This window comes from Carica papaya, chromosome 8, assembly GCF_054855325.1.
Source record: "Carica papaya isolate Zhongbai chromosome 8, ASM5485532v1, whole genome shotgun sequence".
Lineage (NCBI taxonomy): Eukaryota > Viridiplantae > Streptophyta > Magnoliopsida > Brassicales > Caricaceae > Carica > Carica papaya.
The window spans coordinates 5,229,088-5,255,122 of NC_142316.1; the positions used below are offsets into that span (position 1 = coordinate 5,229,088).

The 26,035-nt window shown below is 37.8% G+C and overlaps 3 protein-coding genes across 3 annotated transcripts; all 3 read right to left on the reverse strand.

Annotated features, from left to right (window-relative positions):
* Positions 1-1,903: 1,903 nt before the first annotated feature.
* LOC110809899 (uncharacterized) lies at positions 1,904-3,476 on the reverse strand. The gene is made up of 4 exons (XM_022035873.2): positions 3,162-3,476; positions 2,968-3,088; positions 2,528-2,877; positions 1,904-2,421 (listed from the first exon to the last, which is right to left on the reverse strand). The coding sequence occupies exons 1-4, from the start codon at positions 3,197-3,199 to the stop codon at positions 2,166-2,168; spliced, it is 765 nt and encodes a 254-aa protein (XP_021891565.1). The 5' UTR covers positions 3,200-3,476; the 3' UTR covers positions 1,904-2,165.
* A 1,495-nt stretch (positions 3,477-4,971) lies between these two features.
* SGR9 (RING/U-box superfamily protein) lies at positions 4,972-6,175 on the reverse strand. Its single transcript, XM_022035875.2, has one exon. The coding sequence runs from the start codon at positions 6,113-6,115 to the stop codon at positions 5,261-5,263; it is 855 nt and encodes a 284-aa protein (XP_021891567.1). The 5' UTR covers positions 6,116-6,175; the 3' UTR covers positions 4,972-5,260.
* Positions 6,176-7,298: 1,123 nt separating this feature from the next.
* Positions 7,299-9,853, reverse strand: LOC110809878 (Tetratricopeptide repeat (TPR)-like superfamily protein). The gene has a single exon (XM_088209865.1). It carries the CDS (start codon positions 9,664-9,666, stop codon positions 8,080-8,082), a length of 1,587 nt encoding a protein of 528 aa, XP_088065991.1. The 5' UTR covers positions 9,667-9,853; the 3' UTR covers positions 7,299-8,079.
* Between the last annotated feature and the right edge of the window lie 16,182 nt (positions 9,854-26,035).

A 26,035-nucleotide genomic window follows, 5' to 3' on the forward strand; every position in this document is an offset into this window, starting at 1 on the left:
AAAAAGTAGAGATAACCATTTTTATACCCCCCTTTCTTTCCTCCTATCCCCGAGCCTAAGCATCACTCGTATAATAATTTTTTTAAACTCAAACTATCAATACTCAAAAGCTAAATTTGAATAATTAGTAGTATATAAGCACTCAAATTTCATCAATTTAAAATTAACAAGTTGATAAGATATATGTTTTAATACTATTTTTAAGTTTGAGTTCAAATACCACTAATTTAATAAAAATTTCACGTTCAATATCGATTATGAAAATTTCAAACTCAAATTATTAGTAATGTATCATTTAAATAATTACATTTAGTTCAATAATTGTATATCTTTCTAATTTCGGATCTAAATATCACAAAACTTATGTACGAAGGAAGCTCGAGACACAAGCAAAATGAAGAAGTACAACAACAAATGATGTCGTTAGAAAGCAAAAATTTGTTAGATTATTTAATATTTTTTAAATATTTTTCTTAACATTTGTTGTGTTTATAAATTTTTTAATATTTGGTTAATTATTAAGAAATATATTATAAAAGCTTATAATTTAAAAAACTTTTATAATGCATATAAATATCATATATTTTATAAACCTTTTTAGTTATTAAGTACCTAAACAAATTTAAAATATTTTTTTAAATAATATGGATATCTCTACTTTTTTATTTGATATTTTAATTCTATATTACGTTTTATAAGTAAAAGTATAAAATTTTTCATTTTAAAATAAAATTATTGATATATGTAACTTTTATATTTTCATATTATGGAGAAATATAATTAAAACGGTTATAGTTTAATCACAATATAATTTTTCATATAAAACAATGAATAGTATCAAAAAGTCATTTTGAGAATTAACATATATTAATAATATGTATATCTCTATCTTTTATTTAATTTTTTAATTTCATTTACTTTTTAGGCAAAGTTAGGCATTCTTTATTTAAAGATAGAACTATAGATATATTTAACTTTTATATTTTCATATTATTGGAGAAATGAGTTATATTTTTTTATCACATTATAATTTTTTTTTTGTACAAAATAAGAATAATATCAAAGTTACTCTTATATTTTTTATTTATATCGAATTATATCTTACATTTTTAGTTGTACCAATACACAATCAAACTTTATTTATTATAAACTAATATTTACGTTTAAATTTTTTTTTTTAATTTTATCAAATATAATAAATTTAATTCCTATATTTTAACTTCATAAAACAATTTCTATATATGTGAATATGAGCTCGTTGACTACACGTTACCCTATATTTTATAAAATTTCATATTCTAAATTTTTAAAAAATTGGACATCATTAATCTGACATAGCTGATAGATTTTTAAAAATCAAAATTCAATAATTAATTTTGATACAAAATATATCACAAAAAATTTATAAATACAGTTTTAGTAACTAAGATTCTTAACTTTTTTGGGTATGTCATAACTTGCTCTAATTCTTTAAATACCGTGATTATTTAACTCTTCAAAGTTTTAGTCTGATTGAATAATAGAACCTTGCAAGAAAACTTGTAGACTATATATAATTATTTCCCAAAAAATTAGTTACTTTCGATTATCGTTTATCTTCTTTTAAAATTTGACTACAAGATTGTATATAAAAAAATTAAATAATAACCGTATCATGTATACAGGTAATAAAATTAGCATTCAACTATCAAATATAGCGAATCCTATTCGTCGTATCCGAAAACCAAATTTTTTGAAAATTAAAAAGGTGTTTGGAAAGCAAGATATCTCAAGAACAAGATAGACTCCAAAAGGTAGCTCGGAAGCAAAATGATGACTCGAGAACAAGATGACTTCCAAAAGATACCTTGAAAGCAAAATGTCTTTGAGGGCAAAATCACTTGGAGACTATAAAAGAAGAAACTTACCGACTAATAAACCGTCCAATAAATGCAAATATCCAAAAGACAGTACAAGTACCATAGGTCCCACATTTTTCTAGCAAGTTACCCTTAATACAAAAGGAACATAATTCAGATATAGTGAAAGGATTTGCTCACATGTCACCTTCATTTGTTTCATCTGAAAATGTTACTAAAAATAATCACATCATTGCGAATATTAACATCAACCAATTCAAATTACTAAAGAAATGAATAAACTCAAGATGGTCCAACCCTAATAATTTATCTTCTTCTTCTTCTTCTTCTTCCTTTTCCTTCCATCATTGAGGTCTGAATCTTCTCCCTGGCATGCTTTAAGGCATCAAGAACTTCATTGATGTTTATCTTACCAATGTTTACATCACAAGTGGCTCTCTTGGTGTCCGCTAAATTTACTGGCACAAGTGCCAATGAGTCATCAATGTAATGGGTATCATCACCAATACTTGTTCCGTTATTTGTCTCCTTCTCCATTATTGGATCTCTTAAGCTGCAAGAGCTGAAATAAATAGGTGCATTTGATTGCTGATTAGATTAAAGCAAAACCCATATGATGAATTTCAAAATGGATTATTGTAAGAAAGAAAACATATACTATTAGATACCTGGAATTATCAGTAGTGATGCTCTTTGCATCTTCAGTGGATTTGTCAATAGGGGGAGGGTCTTTGAGATGAGAATCAGCAGAACTTAAACTGTGCTCAATGGAAGAACTTTGGTGGGTTTGATCTGGTAGATCATGTTGAAAATTTGAGTTTATGATATGAGAGTTGGGTTCTGGTTCTATGGAGATTGAAGAGATAGTAGAAGATGATGATGCAGAGGAAAATGCAGATGAAGATGATTCCTCCAATATTTTTAAAGATCGGAGCTTCTTCATCAAGAATTTCAGCTTCTTCTCAGATTTCTTCCTCAATTCAATCTCTTCTCTGAGTCTGTTCTCTAGCTCTACAAGCTGTAATTGCAGAAAATGAAAACCAGATCAAAACCCCAAATTTCGATGTGAAGATTTAACAAGAAAACCCAATGGGGGCAATCAAGAGACCTTGTTACCCATTTGTTCTGCATCTTGTTTTGCAACCCTAGAAGCTTGTCTTTCTGCAAGTAATCTTCCTCTCAAGCAATCTACAGTTCTCAACCCATCATGCCCTTCCATCTTCTTATCACTAAAAAGAAAACCCAGTTACAATCTCAAAACTTGAAGAAACTAAAACACAGACAAAGAGAGAAGAAACCAACCTCCATTTTCTGCATTCCTGGGTACCTGCAGGACGCATTTTTGAATTTGGGAAAAATTTGAAGCAATATTAAAATTCAGTGACACGGAAATGTAGAAGAAGCAATACTGTATATTGGGTAAATTGTGCGTACAAGAGTTGAAATGAAAGAGATTGAAATGATGTTGGGGGAAAAACAGAAATGGGAAAATGTGAAATTTTTTTTGGGTTTTGGCAAGGAGAAATATCTTCAGTGTTGCTAAAACAAAGTTGCTGGAATTAATGTCTGCAACTTTTGAAGATTGGACTACTTCTTTTACCATGTTAGCTCTGCAGCCTTTTTCTTTACTTCTGTCCTTCACTCTCATTCTTACTTCCAACTCTATTTCTTTTTTACCATGCAGTAACACTTGTCAGTTTACAGTGCATGGTAAAAAAAAGTAACTCTGGATTGAGAAATGAGGAGAGTAACAATTTGGAAGGGTAAGAGAAGTTTGTGGCAAGAGCCTTTCACATTCATAACGTGGATGCCATAATTGTCAAAAACCTTATTTCTTTTAGTATAATTTTTATTGCGTGATCCTCAAAAACTTACAGAGACTCTCTCTCTCTCTCTATATATATATATATATAATATACGGATGTATATATAGTTGAACAAGACACACGTGGCGAAATAAAACAAGCCTGGATTTTTTGGTTTTTACAAATGGTGACATAGGGCGGCAGAGTTTCAAAATTTTAAACAAATCACGGGGTCCGAATATGTATATATATATATACATATACATATATATATACTATTTCTATTATTTTTGTTTTTATTATCTTAAAGACTATATTGTCACGTGAACTTGGAAGACAAATTGTCTCACCTTCCCCCCACCCTCAACATTTTTTTTCTTCCTAAAAATATATATATATATATAATTTTCTATACAAAATTATTATTTATGTTGATAAATTCAATTTAAATATTTATATTTTTTAAGATAAAACAAATAATACGAGTTGAAGTTAAGTCGTTAATATGCGAAATTAATGTTTTATTATTAATTACCATAATTTTTTAAAATAATAAAATAATAAAGTTCTTGATGTTATTACTAAATCTGACCCACCAAAGTTATTTATATTACTGATTTTAAAATATACTTAACGCTATCTTGCACTTCACTCAAAGAAACACTTTTAGTTGGTTTTTCATTATGAAGTTAACACTACTAATTATCATCATTGTACATTTATATACATATATATATATATGTGTGTGTAGTTCTAAGCTTTGGTAGCAAGCATATGAAAAAGAACAGGAAAAAAAATAGAGAAAGAAAAAAAAAAATGAAAGGAAAGAAGAAGATGAAACCCACCAGCTCAAGCCCCAATCCAAGGAAAAGAAAAGAAAAGGGAAGTCCACTCGTGGTCCAGCCCGGCGTCTAAAGCGATGTCGTTTCATTTACTAATCCAAACGACGTCGTGTCTGTTAAGGCAAAATGAAGGAAGGGACCACGAATGGGGTGGTGCAGGAAAGGGAAGAAGAAGAAGAGGCATGCTCGAAGAGAAGATTAATTTTATTAATGTTAATTGTTTTATTAAGATTAACTTCTAATTATCATAATTTTTAAACTGTATTAAAAATAAAATATGAAAAAAAGTTTTTATCGTTTTTAATCAAATTTTTTGAAATTATATAATTTTATAAGTTTAAAGATTAAATTATAATAAAAAATTATTAGATCTAATTATAACATTAACAATAATTCAGAAACTAAAATAATAATATAATTTATGACGAAAAGAAGAGCAAAACTACCACATAAAAGCTATTCAAATTAAGAATTTAATTTTATTATTTATTTTCAATATTAAATCACCTATATATATATATATATATATATATATATAAACACATATATATACTCTTATAAATGTACAAGATTGCTCATAGTCTTTAGCCACACGAGTCTTTGTCAAAATATTAAAAAGAAAATCACCTACAACCAACTCATACCATTCAATCTTCCAACCCTCACTGCTCCTTTGATAATCTCCAATCCAATTCTGCCACGTGCGCTCCTCTAAACCCCTAACCATGATCATCACCTCCAACAATATTCTCCATCAAAAGTCAAAACTCCCACCACCACCCGCCCTGATCAGAACCTCCCACAGCCGTTGGATCTCTTCAAACACATCATCAGTAGGAAGCTGAAACCTGCAACATGGACATGTATTCTTCTTCTTCAACCATGGCAATATGCACTTCCAATGGAATAAATGTTTACATGGCAACTCACACACCTCTCTTCCTTCTCTCATTTCTTCTTTACATACAGTACAGTACTCCAAACCTACACCACCACCACTCACCTCCACTGTCGGTAATCCCACCACCGTCGCCGGCGACGCTGCAGCCTCTTTCCGCTCCATCCGGCCACCACTACAACTATCAACCATCCTAACAAATCTCAAACACCTACTCACCGTCTCAGCATAAGTAATCAACACTCCACCATTGTATCCCCCAATTTCAGACAAATTACTTAACATGGCGTGGGAGAAGGTTTTACTCAAGCTTTCGCGCCACTCAGATGGGTCACCGGCCAGAAGGGTTTGTGGGTGGTGATGGTGGGTTTCACAGATGAAGAGCAAGAGCAAGACGGCATCAAGGTCTCGGAGTTTGATGGCGGGAGGTCCGGAGGAGAGATGCGGCCGATCTTGGGGGTGGAAGTGGAGAAGAAGGAGGCGGAGGAGGGAGAGGAGGTGGCGAGCGATGAGAAGAGATTTGGAGGAGGGAGAGAGGGAGATGAGATGGTGGATGGTTAGAGAGAAGAGAGACGGAGAGGAGAGGATGGAGGAGAGACGGTGAAGATGGTGACAAGAGAGGTTGAGGATGGAGTGAGTTAGAACTCGGAGCTGTGTTGGGTTGAGGGTTGAGAGAGCTGCCATTATCTTTTTTGTTTCTTCTTCCACCATTGTTATGGGATCTTGTGCTTCTATTCCCTTCGAGGGAGTTTTGAGGGGTGTGGCTTCATATATTTCATGCACACAATATCTATAATAAACTAATATATTTATTATATTATACATATGAGATATTAGCATAACAGGCTTATAAACTTATAGAGTAATATGTATATGATGTCAATCAATGTCAACAAAAAAAGGATGTTAACGTATACTTATAAATGAATAATTTAGAGGCATACAACAATGCTTTTGGTAGTTCTCAATCTTAGTCGTTTTATTTAATAAGAGAAGGATAACATTGGTGACATTTTTTTCTTCATACCATACATAGGATGAGATCTGTTCCATATGTGCATGTGTGTGTGTGTGTGTGTATATATATATATATATATGTATCTATATATAACAAAAAAAAAGAAGTCACACATAGCATGTGCACGTTGAATGGTTTACATGTGGGTTGTATGATTAGCAAATGAAAATAAAGGAATATTAGATTGGAATATATGTAGAGGAGTAGAATACAATGGAATGGTTGGTCGTTTGTCCACACCCATATGTCCATTTGATAGAGTTTCTTTTCATTATCTCCTCCAAGGCTAAAAACAATCACAACCCTTTCGCCCATCCATGGCCCCCTTACAGTATTTGTAATCAATCAATGAAAAAGTTCTTCTCTATCGAGGTGTAATTGTTTTGTGATAATTATAAGCTACGTACCCAATTTGGATTTCTACATTGAAGTGGCTAAATGCAATTTTTTTTGGGCGAGATTTATATGAGTATAACTTTCCGAAATTCATATTGATGGTATCAAAGTTATTCGCTATTTTTCTGAATATAAGAGTTGGATCCCTCTTCGGAAATCCCTCGAACTTCAGAAATTTTCATCTAGTTAAGGAAAAGTAAAATAACAATCTAATTGATCAAAGTTGAGAAAATTTAGGTCATGATTCTAGTGAAAATTGTTTCTTGTTATTGAACAACTGCATAGTGGAATGTGAAAACAATGTTGGGTATTCACAGGACAAAAGGTGCAGTTTCTGAAGAAAAAGAAAACCATGTGGACAAATTTTCAACAAATTATCCAGTGGTTGGTGGCAGAGAAAAATCATTATGGGAGCAGAGACGCAACTCACCAAAGATCAAATATGCAAGCTTTTGATCAGGAAAATTTTCACAATTAATCTAAAAGATAACAATGAGATTTTGATTTCGAGTTCTCAAACATTATCAGTTCAGACACAGATTTCCCACATTTCTAGTTGCTATACATAATTAAAGAACCTAAAGCTACAAACAAATTCATGAACAGGAATTAAGGGCACTACATTATTAATAACAGGCATCGGATGCAATATAATATAGAAAGGGTATAAGAACAAATCTAGCTCTTGGAAGCAGTGCAGTCTCATTGAGACAAGCAACTTCACTGGCTATGATCCAAAAATGCTTATATACACATCTCTGTAGCTAGCATTTAACTTCTTCAAAAACTCTTCGACTGAAAAATAAAGTTTCTGTTGCTGTAACAATTCGTTGATTTCTTAGGCTGATCTGTGAAGAAAATCACTCAATTAAACAAGTAATGAACATCTGGAATTAGACATTGAGTATGATCGTGCTTTACTGAGTTAAGCCGAGTATTTCACGTAGAAACAAACCAGCCGCAGAGATTTTATTGGCAGTGACAACTTGGTGTTCTTCTTTCTGTTCCTTGCATTCTCTAGCTTCTCGTCTTTTCCAATAGCTTACATGAAAAACAAGTGTTACTAGAATTCACCCTGCCCTTGTTGCAGAAACAAGTCATGGATCCATGATGATTAACAGTTCATTACTCAGAAGGCCATTGATAATAATTCAATGCTGCTAATCACATGATCAAGTCTTCTGTATCACCAAAACAATCCAGCATTCTATCATGTCTCCTCAATAACTGTACAAACATCTAGATTACTAAAAAGATGTGGTTATAACCCATCATCAACCTCTTCCTCGCATGCTTCTGGCTGATAGCCTAAAGTTCTCATGTTTTCCATCAAATCATCCAGAAGAGTAAGAATTTCAATCGGTCTACAGTTTGATACATCCTCGGCTTTAAACCTGTAAACCTCATTCTTAATCTCAATCCAACTACACCCAGGATTAGTTCTCAATCCTCTATCCTTCATCAATTTCCTCAATCTTGCAGCCTGATCCCAGTATCCTACACTTGCATACAAATTGACCAACTGCACGTGAGTAGCCGCACACTCAGGTTCCAGCAGTAGCCGACACTCTGCAGCATGTATACCAGTCCAAACAGCACCATGAAGCCTGCAAGATGAAAGTAGCGAGCCCCATAAAATTGCATTGGGGTAAATAGGCATCTCCTGGATAAAATTGCGAGCTTCTTCTACTAACCCAGCTCGTCCAAATAGATCAACAACACATGAATAATGGTCTAATTCTGGCTTCACGCCATGTTCTACCATTGAATTGAAGTAGACTTTACCTTCTTCAACAAGACCTGCATGTCGACATGAAGATAGGACAGCCAGGAAAGTGATGGCATCAGGCTTTACCATGTTCCTTTTCATCTGTTTGAAAAGATTGATTGCTTGTGCTGCAAGCCCATGCTGAGCATATCCTGCGATCATGGAATTCCACGACACGACATCTCTGTTCAACATGTTATTGAATATGTAAAACGCTTCCTCAAGGCTCCCACATTTAGAATACATTGAAATGAGGGCATTAGCAATATGGAGATACGAATCAAAACCCATTTGAATTGTTTGACAGTGAGCACTTCTCCCTTGCCCGAGAGCCCCGCTGCCTGTGCAAGCACTCAAAATGCTTGTAAGCGTGAAATCGTTAGGATTTGCTGTCGACTTTCTCATCATAGAATAAAGCCCCAAGCACATATCAACCTGCCATTCCTGTGCAAACCCAGAAATCAAAGCAGTCCATGAAAATACATTTCTAAGAGGCATTTCCTCAAACACTTTATACGCACTCTCCAACTCGCTGCATTTACCGTACATATTAATCAAAGACGTTCCCACATAAACATTAGCTACAAACCCAGTTCTTATTATCAAGCAATGATACCCAACACCTCCACGAAGATTCCGAGAAGACCCACATGAACTTACAGCATTTGACAAAACACTAACACCCGATCCACATCCATATCTACGAAGATTATCCTTTGCGGAATCCTGACTGTCTTTATTCACAGTAAAGAATTCCAAAATTTCCTCAAAAACGCTCGAAACACCTTCCTTTGAACTGAAAAGTCCAAAATCATCTCCAGAATGCAGCGAACTCGACTGTTTTGACTCTGTTTGCAAAAAGTCCTGAATGAGCCGTAGATGATTTTTCCTATTGGTATGAACATTCGGTTTAGCTGATATAATGTCTAGGACTCTCAGGGCCCCGTCTAGTTTCTTGTTTTGTGTTTTCTGCTTCAAATTTTGAACAGAAAAAGGCCTACATTGTGATAGAATCAGGAGACACTGTATAACGCGAGAAACTTTCTTGTTGATACATGTTTGAAGCAGGGCAAGATTCATTCCTGATAAATCTCCATGATCATACGAGAAGCGTTTGATTCATTACCCAAGAGAATAGCATCCAGAAGTTAGTAGAGTGCATTAAGCAAGAGCAGAAGAGGTCATTTCGCTAATTAACACTATGCATGCGTTTGCTAGAAATCATGTAAAGTAATTTTCTCTCCCATGATTAAGTGGAATGTGATTCAAATTTGTACATAAACGATTCAAATTTGTAGCACCCGGAAAGGAGGAAAAAAAAAAAAAAAAAAAAAAAAAAAAAAAAAAGGGGGGGCCACGTCAGCAGGCCCGGTCAGCAGTCCCGGCCAACCGGGGCCTGCCACGTGGCAAGATCGCGTCACTCCAAAAGGAGCCACGTTGGCGATCCGCGTGGGTGCGATCCGACGGCCCAGATCAATCGCGCGATCGGACGGCCCAGATTCAAACGCACGGACGGCCCAGATTCAATCAAAAACGAACGGCCCAGATTAAAATGAAATGAACGGCTGTGATCAAAAGGCAAGGGGTTATAAATAGAACCCCCACACCAGACCACAAACCCTAGCCGCCAGCCGCTCGCCGGAGAAGACGAACCAGAGGCCGACCGCCGCCACCCGCCGCCACTCGCCGCCGCCCCGGGGAACCGCACCGGGGAAATTTCCGACCGCCGATCGAGGTAAATTTCATACCCCCGACTCGTTTTTCCCCACTGATTCCTCCTATGGCCAAATCGAAGCCGAAATCCCGGCCAAACTGCCGGAATACGCGGCCGAAGCCCAGCGGCGCCGCCGCGCCCCCTCTCGGTTTTTGCCTCCGACGAGGCCCTTCCCGGCCTCCGTTCGATGCAATTTTTATATCACCGTGATCACCATTCTTTTCTCTACAGGTTGACCGAAGCCAAATCACCAAAACACGAACCTCGCCGGAGAGTCGCCGTACCCGAGAGCGCCGCCGCCGGTAAGCTCCGCTTTTCCGTGATTTTTTGGCCCCCCGAGGGCCCTAGGGTTGTTTTCTGACAAGGACCAATGCGAGTGTGGCCGAATTCGGCCAAAAACGGCCGAAAACAGTCAACCCGAGGCGACTCGCCGCCGCCAGCGGCGGCGCCGTCGCCGGAGCACGGCGGAGCCGCCGTGCCGGAGTTGCGATTTGGGCCGAAAGAGGCCCTGGGCCTAATTTGGATTTTTTTTGGAACACGTGCAGGTACTGTTAGTGTGTTTCAGTTCCCCGGAAAAAATTCAGGGAAAATTAGGGACAGCCTGCAGGCGCACTGTGAATCGTATTCGGATCCCGAAAACAAGTAAGGACCCCTCACCCTATTTCCTATCACGGTATTAAAGTTCAAAATGATAAAACGGTATTTCTTGAATTAACGCATGTGTGAAATTGCTTAAGGTAGCTAATGGAGCCCGAGTCTAGTGTGATTGGTGGTTTACTGTTATTTGGCCTGTTTACAGCTTTAAATGCAAAATGAGGTTTGATGTGTTTATTTTACAGATTTGTGTGCATTTACTACGTTTTTATTAATCATGGGTTGAATGACTGAAAAAACCGATACTGTATGTTGTCTGTTTGGCATGAACTACTGTTTGCTTGTTTGTATGTGAATTGATGATGCTTATTGAGGAAAAGGAAAATGAAAGATTGTGTAGACTGATAATTGTATGATGGGGTCAGCTTGACTAGATATCCTGGGAGATGGTGGACGGACCGGGTCCGTAGGGAACCCTACCGGGATTGTGGTCTCACATGCCGGACGGGGTATGGAGATCTTATGGTTTTGGCGCCCATACCGGACGGGGTATGGGGACGGCCCGTTTCACCCTCATACCGGACAGGGTATTGAGGTTTATGGTTTTGGCGCCCATACCGGACGGGGTATGGGGACGGCCCGTTTCACCCTCATACCGGACGGGGTATTGAGGTTTATGGTTTTGGCGCCCATACCGGACGGGGTATGGGGACGGGCCCTGGAAACTGATTATGAATGTTAAAGATTAACGGGTAGCGGAACCCCTATGGACCCCCACGGATACTAGTAGGCTGGTAAATGAGAAAATGATATGTTGTATAATGATTGAATTACAAAAGGCGTGATAAGTGCTATGTTTTACAGCTTATATTATTCCATGATTGTGATGATGTTATTATTTTTCTTATATTGTTTTCATAAATTCCACCGAGGTAAGTGGATGGTAAAGGTTTTCATGTTAATAAACGAGTTTATTGTAAATTATGCTCCATTGGTCTTTTTGTGGTTTTCTACCCACCTTTATCTCCGTGACGGTGAGATATCGTGATGTTCTTACTGGGCTAGTGTAGCTCACTCCTTAATTAACCATTTCAGATCAGGAAGACATGGTTCCCGAGCCCGTTCCGCAGGAGGACGACGAAGGGGATGCCTAGAGACTCTGTAGTCATACGCATAGTTTATTTTCGAGTTTTCTTTCTTAGTTAGTTTAACCTTTTATATTTTAAGTACGTTTTTTTTTTTGGTTTTTTTCGTGTAAGGGATGTTAACTGAAATTTTGATCTCGCTTCCGCATTCGATATATTTAAATACTCATTTCTTTTTTTAATATTTTCCGGGGCCGTTACAAAATTAAGAATGATTAATGGTGTATTTGGTTGATTTTTTTTTATAGATAATTAATGTTCAGTAAATTTTAGTAATTTTATAGGATGATAATTATTAAGTTATACAATACTTAAAAAATTATGTATTAAGGTGTGATAATGATAACTATTTTATTTGAATTGATAAAATAATATAATTATATATTCAGTTATATTAAAAATTTATTTACATTTTATTATATATAATATTAAATAAAAATATATAAAAAAATTTATTTAACTTATAATTAAATTATTTAATTTATAAAATTATTTAAATTATAATTTTTAATAATTTTTTTAAAATTATAATTTTTTATTTATGATTATAAATTGCAAAAAAAAATTATTTATTTTATAATATTTAATATTATTATTTTTATAACATAAATAAACTAAATAAATAAATTTTATTGAAAATAATTTTTAGTTTTGTTAATTTTTAAATAATTACGTACATTCAATTAATTTATTTAACTCGTAATTAAGTCATTTAATTTGTAAAATTATTTAAACTGTAATTTTTAATGAATTTTTTTCTTAAAATATCAAAAAATAAATTTATTATGAAGAATAAAAATTTGATTTTTAACAAAAATTCATTTAACTTAATTTTTAAAATATCATAAAATAAATTTGTTGTAAAGAATACAAATTTAATTTTTAACAAAAATTCATTTAATTTGTATTTAAGTTATTTAACTTGAAAAAAATTTAATTAAAACTCATTTAACTTGTGTAACGGCCCCGGAATTTTAAAATAAAATATGTGTATTAAAAAGGTCAAATGCGGAAGTGTAATAAAAATTTTGATTAACATCCCTTAACTAAAACCCAAAAACATTCTCAAAATATAAAAGAACAAACTAACTAAAAGAGAAACTCGAAAATAAAAGCTATAAATATAACTACGAAGTCTTCAGGCGTCCTCTTCGCCGTTTTCCTGCGGAACGGGCTCGGGAACAATGTCTTCCTGATATGAAATGATTAAATAAGGAATTAGCTACACCAGTCCAGTAAAGACATCACACTATCTCACCGTCACGGAGGTAAAGGTGGGTAGAAAACACGAAAAGACTAATGGAGCATAATTTACAACAAATTCTTTTATCAATAATAAAATCCTTTACTATCCACTTACCTCGGTGAAATTCATAAAACAACATACGAAGACAATAACATTATCATCATCATGAAATCATATGAACTGTATAACATAATACTTATCACGTCTTTTGCAATTCGATCATTACACAACATATTTTTCCTCATTTACCAGCCTACTAGTATCCATGGGGATCCATAGGGGTCCCGCTACCCGTGAACCCTTAACACTTGTAATCAGATTCCAAGGCCGTCCCCATACCCCGTCCGGTATGGGTACCAAAACTATAAACCTCAATATCCCGTCCGGTATGAGGGTGAAACGGGCCGTCCCCATACCCCGTCCGGTATGGGCGCCAAAACACATAAGGTCTCCATACCCCGTCCGGTATGAGAGACCACAATCCTGGTAGGGTTCCCTACGGACTCGGTCCGTCCACCATCTCCCAGGACATCTAGTCAGGCTGACCACATTATACAATTATCAATTTACATAACCTTTCATTCCCTTTTTCCTCAGTCAGCATTATCAAATCACACACAAACAAGCAAACTAGTAATTTATGCCAAACAAGACAACATACAACATCGGGTTCTCAGTCATTCAACCCATAATCAATAAAACAGTAATATATGCACACGAAACTATGAAATGAAAACATCAGACCTCATACTGCTTTTAAAACCGTAAAATAGGCCAAACAACAGCTAACCGACAAACACACCAGACTCGGGCTCCATTAGCGACCTTAAACAATTTTACACATATGTTGATTCATGAAATACCATTTTATTATTTATTGAACTTTAATACCGTGATAGGAAATAGGGTGAGGGGTCCTTACTTGTTTCGGGGTCCGAATACGGCTCTACAGTGCACCTACAAGCTGTCCTTAATTTTTCTTAAATTTTTTCCGGGGAACTGAAACGCACTACTGGTACCTGCACGTGTCCCAAAAAATCCTAAATTAGACCCAGGGCCCCTTTCGGCCAATATCGCAATTTCGGTACGGCGGCTCCGCCGTGCTTCGGCGACGGCGCCACCGCTTGGGGCGGCGATTCGCCTTGGGTTGGCCGTTTTCAGCTGTTTCCGGTCGAATTCGGCCACACTTGCATCGGTCCCTGCGATAAAACAACCCTAGGGCCCTCGGGGAGCCAAAAAATTACGAAAAACCGAAGCTTACCGGCGACGGTGCTCTCGGGTGCTGTGGCTCTTCGACGAGGTTCGTGTTTTTGTGATTTGGCTCCGATCAACCTGTAGAGAAAAGAATGGTGATCACGGTGATATAAAAATTGTATCAAACAGAGGCCGGGAAGGGCCTCATCGGAGGTAAAAATCGAGGGGTGCGGCGCCGCCGCTGGGTTTCGGCCTTGTTTTCCGGCCGTTTGGCCGGGATTTTGGCTCCGATTTGGCCACAGGAGAACTCAGCATTGAAAAACGAGCAAGGGGTATGAAATTTACCTCGATCGGCGATCGAAAAACTCCCCGGTGCGGCGGCGGGTGGCGGCGGCCGGCTCCTCCAGCGTCTGGTTCGTCTTCTCCGGCGAGGGCAGACGGTTAGGGTTTTTGTGGTCAGGTGTGAGAGTTTTATTTATACCCTCTTGCCTTTTAATCATAGCCGTCCATTTTGATTAAATATGGGCCGTTTGTACTTGATTGAATATGGGACGTCCGTGCGCGTGCATTTGGGCCGTCCGATCGTGTGCACGCTGATCGCCCGCGTGGCCTGTTCCCGGGTCAACGTGGTCTTGCCACGCGGCAGGTCATGGTTGGCCAGGGCTGCTGACTGGGCCGCTGACGTGGCGCTGACGGGGCGCAATTTTTTTAAATTGCGTTTTGACCCCCGGTTTCCGATTTTCTTTTCAAAAATACCCCAATAATCCAAATTTTCATCTCTTTTTCCCAAAATCAATTTCAATTAAATCCAAATAATATTTTTACCCAATTTTATTATTATTATTATTTTATTTTTATTAAATTAAATTAAATTAAATTAAATAAATCAATTAAAATTCAAAAATTATAAAATAACTAAATAAAATAAATAAAAAAATTAATAATAATAATAATAAAATTTTAAAATTAGTGGGCGTTACAACTTGTAATTAAGTCATTTAATTTGTAAAATTATTTAAATTTTTTATACTTAATATAAAAAAATAATTTAAAACTAGAAATTTTTATTTATGATTATAAATTGAAAAAAATATATAACAAATTAGCTATTGCATAATAGTTATTATTATCATTTCGATGACATAAATAAACTAAATAAATAAATTTTATTGAGAATAATTTTCAACTTTACTGATTTTTATAATTTTCAACACCAAAACCTGTAAATTTGGTCCGGAATAATTTAATATTAATAAAAAAATAAATTAAAATAATTTAAATTCAAATTTGATGAATTTTTTATAAAAATTGAATTTTGAATGCATTTAAAAATATTTTCAAAAATCAGGATCAAAGTAGAAATAAGAGAGAACTTATTTGAAAAAAAATATGAAAAATTGGGGTAAAAATAGAATTTTTAAAAGTTTGGCAATGTAGACCGCCATGTCAGCAGTGTGGCCAGTTTTCGTGCATTGCATGGCAGACACGTGGACACAAGTCCACGCAGGTGATCCGCGTGCTAGCAAATCCAACAGTTCAGATCGCCTCCCGCATGCACGGACGACCCATATTCATTTCCTCTTCAGATGTGATCAGACGACTAGATTTGATTGCGATAGACGGTCCAGATTTGCACACAGATCGGCCTAAACGAGCTTCAAATCGGATAGCTCTCCTTACTCCACGTTGACACAAATGGATGGCTAGGATAAGGGGAAGAGAGGTTTAAAATCCTAGCCGACACCCTGATCAGAGAAGAAAAAGAAGGGCGGCCGGAGGAAAGCTCAGCCACTAGAGGAATGCTCAACCGTCGAAGGGACATCGCCGCCGTTGCACCGAAGCCACCGCCGATGCCGAAGAGGTAAAATTTTCTCTCCTCTTGTTTGAAATTGAATTTTGAACTATTCCACACCCATATCGGAGCTAAAAGGCCAATGGGTACGATAAAAAATGCGAGCCGAACTCGGTCGAGCCGCCGTGGCCATAACCCAAAAACCCCTCTAATGAGCCCCTTCCCATTTTTTGTTTCCCTTAATGTTTTGACCATCGTGTTCCTATTCTCTTTCTGATGCAAGTTAGCCGAAGAGGAACCCCGACCACAAGAGAGGAACGGCGGAGCTGCCGCATCGGAGGACCCCCTTGTCAGTATGTTCTCGGTTTTCCCCTTTTTCGGTCGATAGAGGCTCCCTAACCTTATTTTTTGCAGGTTTTCATGCAAAATTGGTCAAAACTGACCGAAAATGGCAAAACTAATAGGAACCTCCGCCGTGGGTGGCGGAGTCACCGTGCTGGAACCTTAAACTGGTAGGAAAAATTTAAAAGCACTTATTTTGGCCTTTTTGGGGTACTTTGGATACATGACGCGTATTTTTGATTTTCGTATAAAAAACTTAGGAAATCCGGGAACTCCCAGGAGGCGTAGTGAAAGGGATGATGTTTCAAACACCGATCTGTTGTAAGAATTCTTCACCCTTTTTTTCCGCTATGGTAAATTAAAGTTTAATAATTAATAATAATGTATTTGTAAAAATTAAAAAATCCTAAAATTAATTATAGGTCACCAGTGGAGTGGGTAACTAGTCAGTACGAAACTACATATTTTGTCTATACTGTTTATCTATTGCTAGGATATATTTGTTGGCTTACCACGTGCACTTTTATTTATAGATTTATTTTCCCACTCATTATTGATTGCTTAACTATTTATCTGATTTATTGATTAATTGAAATAAATGTCCTAATCATGTTTTTTAGATTTACATATTATCTATTTGTATGACTTACTGCTGATTGGTAAAAATAAGATGTTGTTATGTGATTGGTGATTGGTTGATGGTGTGGAATATATGAAAGGTTTATTGGGTTTCTTGGGGAAGGGTGTATGGACCCGGTGCATAGGAAAAACCCTACCGTAGACATTACCTCAGTCGAATATGACTGAAAAGTCTCATACCGGAAGGGGTTGAGAGGTATAGTTCACCCTCATACTAGACGGGATATTGAGGCGGTGATATGTTTGGTGCCCATTAGTGGACGGGGTATGAAGATGACCGGTTAATCGATAAATTGAAAAGTTAGATTCACGCGTAGGGAGGATCCCTATGGACCCCCAGAGGTACTGGTAAGAAGGTAGGTTTGTTGTTATTGCTCATTTGAATATGTAATCAAAATGCTATTCAGATTATTGTTTTCATAGGTCGATTTTGGAAACTAATAAGGGTAAGTATAAATAACACTTTTTAAGTTAAACAAATTTATTTAAAAAGAAACAAAGGCTCTATTGGTTGTTTGACGATTTTTACCAATATTTAGTTTTCCCTATAAGTGTTAAGTGTGATATTCTTATTGGGTTAGTATAGCTCATCCTCCTTATTCAATCATTTCAGATCAGAAAAACCAAGATTTAGATCCCGAGTAGAAAAAATATTATGAATAGAAGTTGTCTCTCACATCCCATCAGAGTACCGGAGGTTAATCCTATAGGATTTTTAGTTATGTTTTCTTTATTTATTCCGTTAGTTGAACTTCCTTAAAGTGATATTCCCGTAACTCTATTAGACATCCTAATTTTACTGTATAAGGAATGAAAACCTTAAACTCTAAAATTGCTTCCGCTTATAGTTACTGAATTTAATTTTACCATATTCAATAAATTATGGGCCTTTACATACTTAATTCAATATTTCAATTTCCTTAAAGTTTTGGGTTTTTACAGTTGGTAGTAGAGCTGCGTTCTTCGAAATAATTCCTTACACAAAGATTTGAATCATTCTAATACAATCCGACACTCAACTATTTCTTGTGAAATACAGGTACAAGGATATAAAGAGACGAAGATCCCCACTAAACCGAACAGTTCGGGATGGGTCATTTCAAAAAGATGTCGATCGACTCTTTGAGATACTAAAGAGACTTATATTTGCCCAACAAGCACGAAAAGAGAGAAGAGAGCTGTCTGACCCTCCACCATTGTCATAGAATGAGCCACCCCTGTAATGAAAAGATCCAGTGCCACATCGATACAGCCTTGCTCCTCCACTGTATCATCTAGTACCGCCACAGTATAATTCGGTGCCCCCACTATACAACCAGGCATACCATAGGACCACCAAGTCCGTCCCTAACATAATCCAGTCCCACTTCAACAGGACCCAGTTCTCCCCATGATGGACCCAGATTATATTGAGAGATATGAGAGACTTAACCTATTTATTTTTGTAGGGACATCCTCGTTCGAAGAGGCTGAGTATTAGCCTTCGTAACTCTTGAAGTGGTTCTCGAACAAAAGGTCGTACTTGCCATCTGCTCATGGGTGAGGCAGGTTGCTGGTGGCAGCTGAAGCAGGCAACCCTGCCCATTCTAGTTACTTAGAAACAGTTCCTGATAGCCTTCAATATAGAGTACCTCTCAAAGTATCTTCGGCATTTGAAAGAAATCAAGTTTGCACACCTAGTCCATGGTGAGATGACAGTGTTTGAGTATGTTCAAAAATTCTTGGAGTTGAGCTGGTATTCCTCTGAGAGCATGGTAGATGAAGGCAGAATAATAAGAAAGTTTGAGTGGGGCCTCCATCCAGAGATCATACAACAACTATATGTATTCGAGCTCAGTACCTACTCAGCAGTTCTGGCCAAGATACAGCTAATAGAGAGAAATCTTCGTATCTTCCCTCCACAAGTGGGCAATTCCAGACTCTTAATTCCACACCGCAGGCCAGCACTTACTGCACCAATTCAGGAGAATAATAGACCTAGGCCTGCGACTCAAACTCCTTTTCAGGATTCGGTAACAGGACACGGTAGGACTTGTCAACACTATGGCAAAGATCATGGGGACTGAACCTACTATTACCTCAACAATACATACTGTATATGTGAAAGTGCCCAGCACTATACGAGAGAGTGCTTGCAAAATTAGAATCAGGTTAGACCTCCAATCCAGGGCAGAGCCTATACCCTCACCTAGCAAGATGCTGAAGCCAACTCAGACATGATACAAGATATGTATACTATCTATAATTACCTTACATATGTTTTAATTGATATTGGTACTTCACATTCTTTTGTTTCGCATGCTTTTGCAAAAAAATTGAATGTGTTACATGAAGATCTTAATTTTGTGTTGTTTGTTTCTATTCCTAAGAATGAGACACTACTAGGAGATGTCATACACAAAGTTTGTATCTAAAAATAACAGGTAAAAAATTGAGCGTAAACTTGATAACACTAGACACGAGGAATTTTGATGTAATTTTGGGGATGAATTGGTTAGCGGCGTATCATGCCACTGTAGATTATTTTCATAAGAAGCTTGTATTTGATCTCTTTAACGAAGCGTTATTCACAAATTAATAAAAATTTCAGATATTATTCCTTCATAATAATTGTATTATTTATATGATTGTTTAACTCAATTGTTCACTTCTGCATTAGGCAAACCTAATGAAGAAATTTGCATTCAAGAGATCCTTGTGGTTTGAGAATTCCTAAATATATTTCTTGATGAACTAGCCAGATTGTTGGTGGATAGGAAGTTGAATTTACCATAGATCTTCAGCTTGACACCTAGCTCATTTTAGTTGTCCCTTACCATATGAGTCGTGTAGAGATGGAAGAATTAAGGAAAAATATCAAAGAATTGTAGGATAGTGGATTTATCCTACACAGTATATCTCATTGAGGTATTGGAGTTACGTTAGTAAAAAAAAGGAGTGGGACCTTGAGGTTGTGTATTGACTATAAAGGATTGAACAGAGTTACTATCAACAACAAACACCCACTCTCTAGGATCGATGATCTTTTCAATCAGTTACAGGGTGCCCAAGTTTTCTCCAAGATTGACTTGCGTTCGGGTTACCATCAGATAAAAATTAGGGTAGAGGAAATTTCCAATACAAAATTTAGAACCTGGTACAGACACTATGAGTCCGAGAAGGTTAAAGTAGTACTGGGTTGGGAGAAATTAATTTCGGTTAAGAAAATTTGTAGTTTTTTAGGAATGACATGTTATTACCGCAGGTTTGTTGAAGGATTTAAGCCTAACTGCTCTCTTGACCTGATTTACGAAGAAGAGCTTTGAGTTTGAGTAGAATGAGAACTGTGAAAGAAGCTTTACAGAACTCAATAAGTGGTTGGCTACCGCATCAGTTTTAGCTCTGCCAAGTGGGACATGTAGATATACAATGTATAGTGATGTTTCCTAGCTAGGGTTGGGCTGTGTTCTGATGTAGCAAAGAATGGTCATAGTTTATGAGTGCAGACAGTTGAAAAGTCATGAAAAGAATTACTCCACCCACGACTTGGAACTTGCTGCTATTATCCACACCTTAAAGACTTGGTGTCACTACTTGTATGAGGAGACTTTTGAGATTTATATAGACCATAAGAGCTTGAAGCATATATTCACCCAAAAGGATCTCAACATGGGTTAAAGGTGTTGGATAGAGCTCATCAAAGACTACAATTATAATATCTTGTATCACTCAGACAAGGGTAATGTGGTAGCTGACACACTTAGTAGGAAAGGTACATATATGTTGGCTCATTTAATAGTTTCTAAATGCAGGATAATAGGGGCTACACAACATATATGACTTTAGGATTTGAAAAGGGCTGCATGCCTAATCCATCTAGTTGTTCAATCTAAACTGATTCAGAGAATAAAAAAAGCCCAACTAACTGATTCCACCCTAGTAGCTCTCAGAAAGTATACAGAACAGGGTGTAAATCCAAAATTTTGAGTCTCTACCGATGGATTGCTCAAGTTCCAGGACAAGGTGTCTTCCAAATGACAGTGAACTAAAAAAAGATATTATGACAGAAGATCACAGTTTAAAGTTTACTATGCATCCCAGAAGTACTAAGATGTATCAAAGCATGCGATCCCGATTCTGGTGGAGTAGGATGAAAAGGAAAATTGGGGATTTCGTCTCCAAGTGCCTTGTATGTCAGCAGGTTAAGGCAGAACATCAAACACCCAGGCGAACTACTTCAGCCATTACCAATCTCGAAGTGAAAATGAGAATATATCACTATGGATTTTATAACAGGGTTGTCTAAGGCACGCTCGGGGGCATGATATCATATAGGTAATTATTGACCAACTCACCAAGTCCTCTCATTTTTTGGTCATCAAAATGATCGAGCCTTTAGACAAGGTAGCAAGAATTTATATCCGGGAGATAATCAGATTACATGGAGTTCTGGTGACAGTGGTATCTAATAGAGACCCCAAGTTCACCTCTCAGTTTTAGTCAAGTTTTCAATAAGTTATGGGAACAAAACTGTCCCTCAGCACAATATTCCACCCTCAAACAGATAGACAATCAAAAGAACTATTCGTACACTGGAAGATATGCTCAGGGCTTGTAATCTAGACTTCAGAAGACATTGGTACAATCATCTACTCTTGATAGAGTTCGCCTACAATAACAGTTATCAAGCAAGTATCGACATGGCTCCGTATGAAGCATTGTACTACCGACCTTATAGAACGCCGGTATATTTTGAAGAGGTGAATGATAGGAAACTAATTGACCCAGATATTGTAGATGAGATCACAGCTAAGATAGCTAAAATTAGGAAGAATATCTAAACAGTCCAGAGTAGGCAGAAGAGTTATACGAACACTTGAAAGAGGGATTTGGAATTTAGAAAGGGTGATCGAGTGTTTTTTAAGTTTACCCCCTTTAAGGGTATCTGCAGGTTTGGAAAGAGGGAAAAGTTAAACCCTTAGTTCATCGGACCGTTTGAGATCTTGGACAACATTGGTACATTTGCCTATAGACTAGTACTACCTCTATAGCTATACAGAGTCCATAATGTATTACTTGTGTCTATGCTACACAAGTACAATACAGATCCCTCGCATATCTTGTCTCATGAGCCACTTCCACTCCAGGGGGACCTATCCTATGAGGAGGTATCAGTGGATATTCTAGATCGGAAGAGTAGAGTGTTTCACAACAAAAAGATCCATTTTGTCAAGGTCTTATGACAGAATCACTCGAAGGACGAGGCCACTTAGAAGCTAGAATCAGACTTTAGAGCCTAGTATCCCCAACTGTTTGACTAGTGAGAGAGCGGTAAATTTAAAGGACTAAACTTTTTCTTAAGGAGGAAAAGTTTTAACACCCAGGCTCAAAAATTTAATCCGGAATAATTTAATATTAATAAGAAAAATAAATTAAAATAATTAAGATTTTAATTTTTATGAATTTTTGATAAAAATTTGATTTTAGATGCATTTGAAAATATTTTCAAAAATCAGGGTTAAAGTAGAAATAAATTAAGATCTATTTGAAAAGAAATTTGAAAAACTGGGGTAAATATAGAATTTTCAAAATTTGGTCACGTGGACTGCCTCGTTAGTAGTGCAACCAGTCTCCATGTGCCGCGTGGAAGACATGTGGATATATGTCCACGCGGGAGACCATGCGGGCGATCTGCATGCCAGCGGACGATTTACGTGCCAGCGGATTCGACGACCCAGATCGCATCCTGCGTGCATGGACAGCCCAGATCTATTTTCTCTTCAGACGCAATCGGATGGCTGAATTTGATCGCAATGGACGACCCATATTTACACATGGATCGACCAAAATGAGCTTCGAATCGGACGACTCTCCTTGCTCCATGTCAATGTGAGTGAATGGCCAGGATCAGGGCAAGAGAGGTATTTAAATCTCTCTTAAGTCGACTCCCAAAACCTTAGCCGTCACCCTTGACTAGAGAAGAAGAAGAAGGGTGGCTGGAGGAAAGCTCAGCTGTTTAAGGGACCTCACCAGCCGCATCGGAGCCACTGCCGATGCTGAAAAGGTAAATTTTCCCTTTTTTCCCTCGAAATTGAATTCCGAACCTTCCCACATCCATATCAGAGCCAGAAGGCCAACGGGTGCGTTGAAAAATACGAACAGAGCTCGGTTGAGCTGTTGCAACCACAACCCGACCTCCGATGAGTCCCTTCATGTTTTCCATTTTTCTTTATTTTTTGACCACCATATTCCTCATCTTTTTCTGATACAAGTTAGCCGAAGAAGAACCCTGACCGCAAGAGAGAAACACCGGAGCCGCATCATTGGAGGACCCCCTGCTAGTAGGGTCTCAGTTTTTTTTTTTCGCTGACAGAGGCTCCCTATCCTTGTTTTTCACAGGTTTCCATGCAAAACCAGTCAAAATCGACCAAAATCAGCTAAAAATAGCCAGGTCGAGAGGAACCACCGCCATGGGTGGTAGAGACAGCGTCGAAGCAGGGCAGCGCCGCCTTGCTGGAATCCTAAACTGGCTGGAAAAGTTTTTATTTTGGCTTTTGTGGATATTTTTTGATACATGACTTGTATTTTTGATTTACGCAGGAAAACTTCAAGGAACTTGGGAACCGGTAGGAGGCGCAGTGAAAAGAACAGTGTTTCGAACACTGATCCAGGGTAAGAATCCCTCACCTTTTTTTCTGTTATGGTAAATTAAAGTTTAATAATTAATAATGGTATGTTTATAAAAATTAAAAAATCCTAAAATTAATCATTAGTGTCGCCGGTAACTGGTGAGTACACAATTACTTATTTTGTCTATAGTATTTATCTATTGCTATGATATATTTGTTGGATTGACGCGTGCACTTTTATTTATAGATTTATTTGCTATCTCAGTATTAATTGCTGAACTATTTCTCTCATTTATTGATTGATTGAAATAAATGTCCTTATCATGTTTTCTTGATTTACGTATTGTTTATTTGCATGACTTATTGTTGATTGGTAAAAATGATATGTTGGTATGTGATTGGTGATTGGTTGATGGTGTGAAATATATGAAAAGTTTATTAGGTACCCTAGGGAAGGGTGTATGGACCCAGTGCATAGGAAAAACCCTACCATGGATATTATCTCAATCGAATAGGATTGAGAAGTCTCATACCGAAAGAGGTTAGGAGGTATAATTCACCCTTATACCGAACGGAGTATTGACGCAGTGATATGTTTGGTGCCCATTACTGGACGAGTTATGTAACGCCCGATAATTTTTAATTATTATTATTATTATTATTATTATTAATTTTATTGTTATTTATTTTATTTTATTTTTATTAAATTAAATTAAAATAAACCTAATAAAATAAAATAAATATAAAATTGGGTAAAAATATTATTTGAATTTAATTGAAATTAATTTTGGAAAAAAGGGGTGAAAATTAGGATTCTGGAGGTATTTTTAAAAAGAAAATTGGAAATCGGGGGCCAAAACGCAATTTAGAAAAATTATGCCCCGTCAGCGCCACGTTAGCAGCCACGTCAGCGGCCCAGTCAGAAGCCCTGGCCAACCAGGACCTGCCGCGTGGCAAGAACACGTCGACCCGGGAACGGGCCACGTGGGCGATCCGCGTGCGCGCGATCGGACGACCCAGATGCGTCCCCGCGCGCACTGACGACCCAGATTAAGCGTGCGCACGGACGGCCCAGATGCACGCGCACGAACGGCCCAGATTCAATCGCGCACGGACGGCCCAGATTTAATCAAAATGGACGGCTGTGATCAAAAAGCAAAAGGGTATAAATAGAACCCCCACAACTGACCACAAAAACCCTAGCCGCCTGCCTTCGTCGGAGAAGACGAACCAGACGCCGGAGGAGCCGGCCGCCGCCACCCGCCGCCGCACCAGGGAGTTTTTCGACTGCCGATGTAATGTCCGGAGAAAAAAAAAAAACGCGCGCCACGTCAGCAGACCCAGTCAGCAGTCCTGGCCAACCAGGACCTGCCACGTGGCAAAACTACGTCGACCGGGGACGGGTCACGTTGGCGATCTGCGTGCGCGCGATCAGACAGCCCAGATCAATCGCGCACACGGACGGCCCAGATGCAATCGCACGGACGGCCCAGATTCAATCAAAAAACGGACGGCCCAGATTAAAACAAAATGAACGGTTGAGATTAAAAGGCAAAAGGGTATAAATAGAACCCCCACACCAGACCACAAAACCCTAGCTGCCTGCCCTCGCCGGAGAAGACGAACCAGAAACCGGCCGCCGCCGCACCGGGGAGATTTCCAACCACCGATCGAGGTAAATTTCATACCCCCAACTCGTTTTTCCACGCTGATTTCCCCTGTGGCCAAATCGGAGCCAAAATCCCAGCCAAACGGCCGAAAAACACGGCCGAAAGCCAGCAGCGCCGCCGCGCCCCTCCTCAGTTTTTGCCTCCGATGAGGCCCTTCCCGGCCTCCGTTTGATGCAATTTTTATATCACCGTGATCACCATTCTTTTCTCTACAGGTTGACCGGAGCCGAATCACCAAAAGACAAACCTCGCCGGAGAGCCGCCGCACCCGAGAGCACCGCCGCCGGTAAGCTTTGGTTTTCCGTAATTTTTTTGGCTCCCCGAGGGCCGTAGGTTTGTTTATTCACAGAAACCAATGCGAGTGTGGTCGAATTCGGCCGGGAACGGCCGAAAACGGCCAACCCGAGGCGAATCGCCATCGCCGGAGCACGGCGGAGCCGCCGTGCCGGAGTTGCGATATTGGCCGAAAGGGGCCCTGGACCTAATTTGAGATTTTTTGGAACAC

Excerpts from the sequence above, each read along its gene's own strand:
- SGR9 (XM_022035875.2), bottom strand. The coding sequence starts at position 6,115 with ATGGTGGAAGAAGAAACAAAAAAGATAATGGCAGCTCTCTCAACCCTC.
- LOC110809878 (XM_088209865.1), bottom strand. The coding sequence starts at position 9,666 with ATGAATCTTGCCCTGCTTCAAACATGTATCAACAAGAAAGTTTCTCGC.
- LOC110809899 (XM_022035873.2), bottom strand. The coding sequence starts at position 3,199 with ATGCGTCCTGCAGGTACCCAGGAATGCAGAAAATGGAG. Across the intron at positions 3,089-3,161 it reads CAGGAATGCAGAAAATGGAG|TGATAAGAAGATGGAAGGGC; the intron begins GTTGGTTTCTTC and ends TTTTCTTTTTAG. Across the intron at positions 2,878-2,967 it reads CAGAACAAATGGGTAACAAG|CTTGTAGAGCTAGAGAACAG; the intron begins GTCTCTTGATTG and ends CTGCAATTACAG.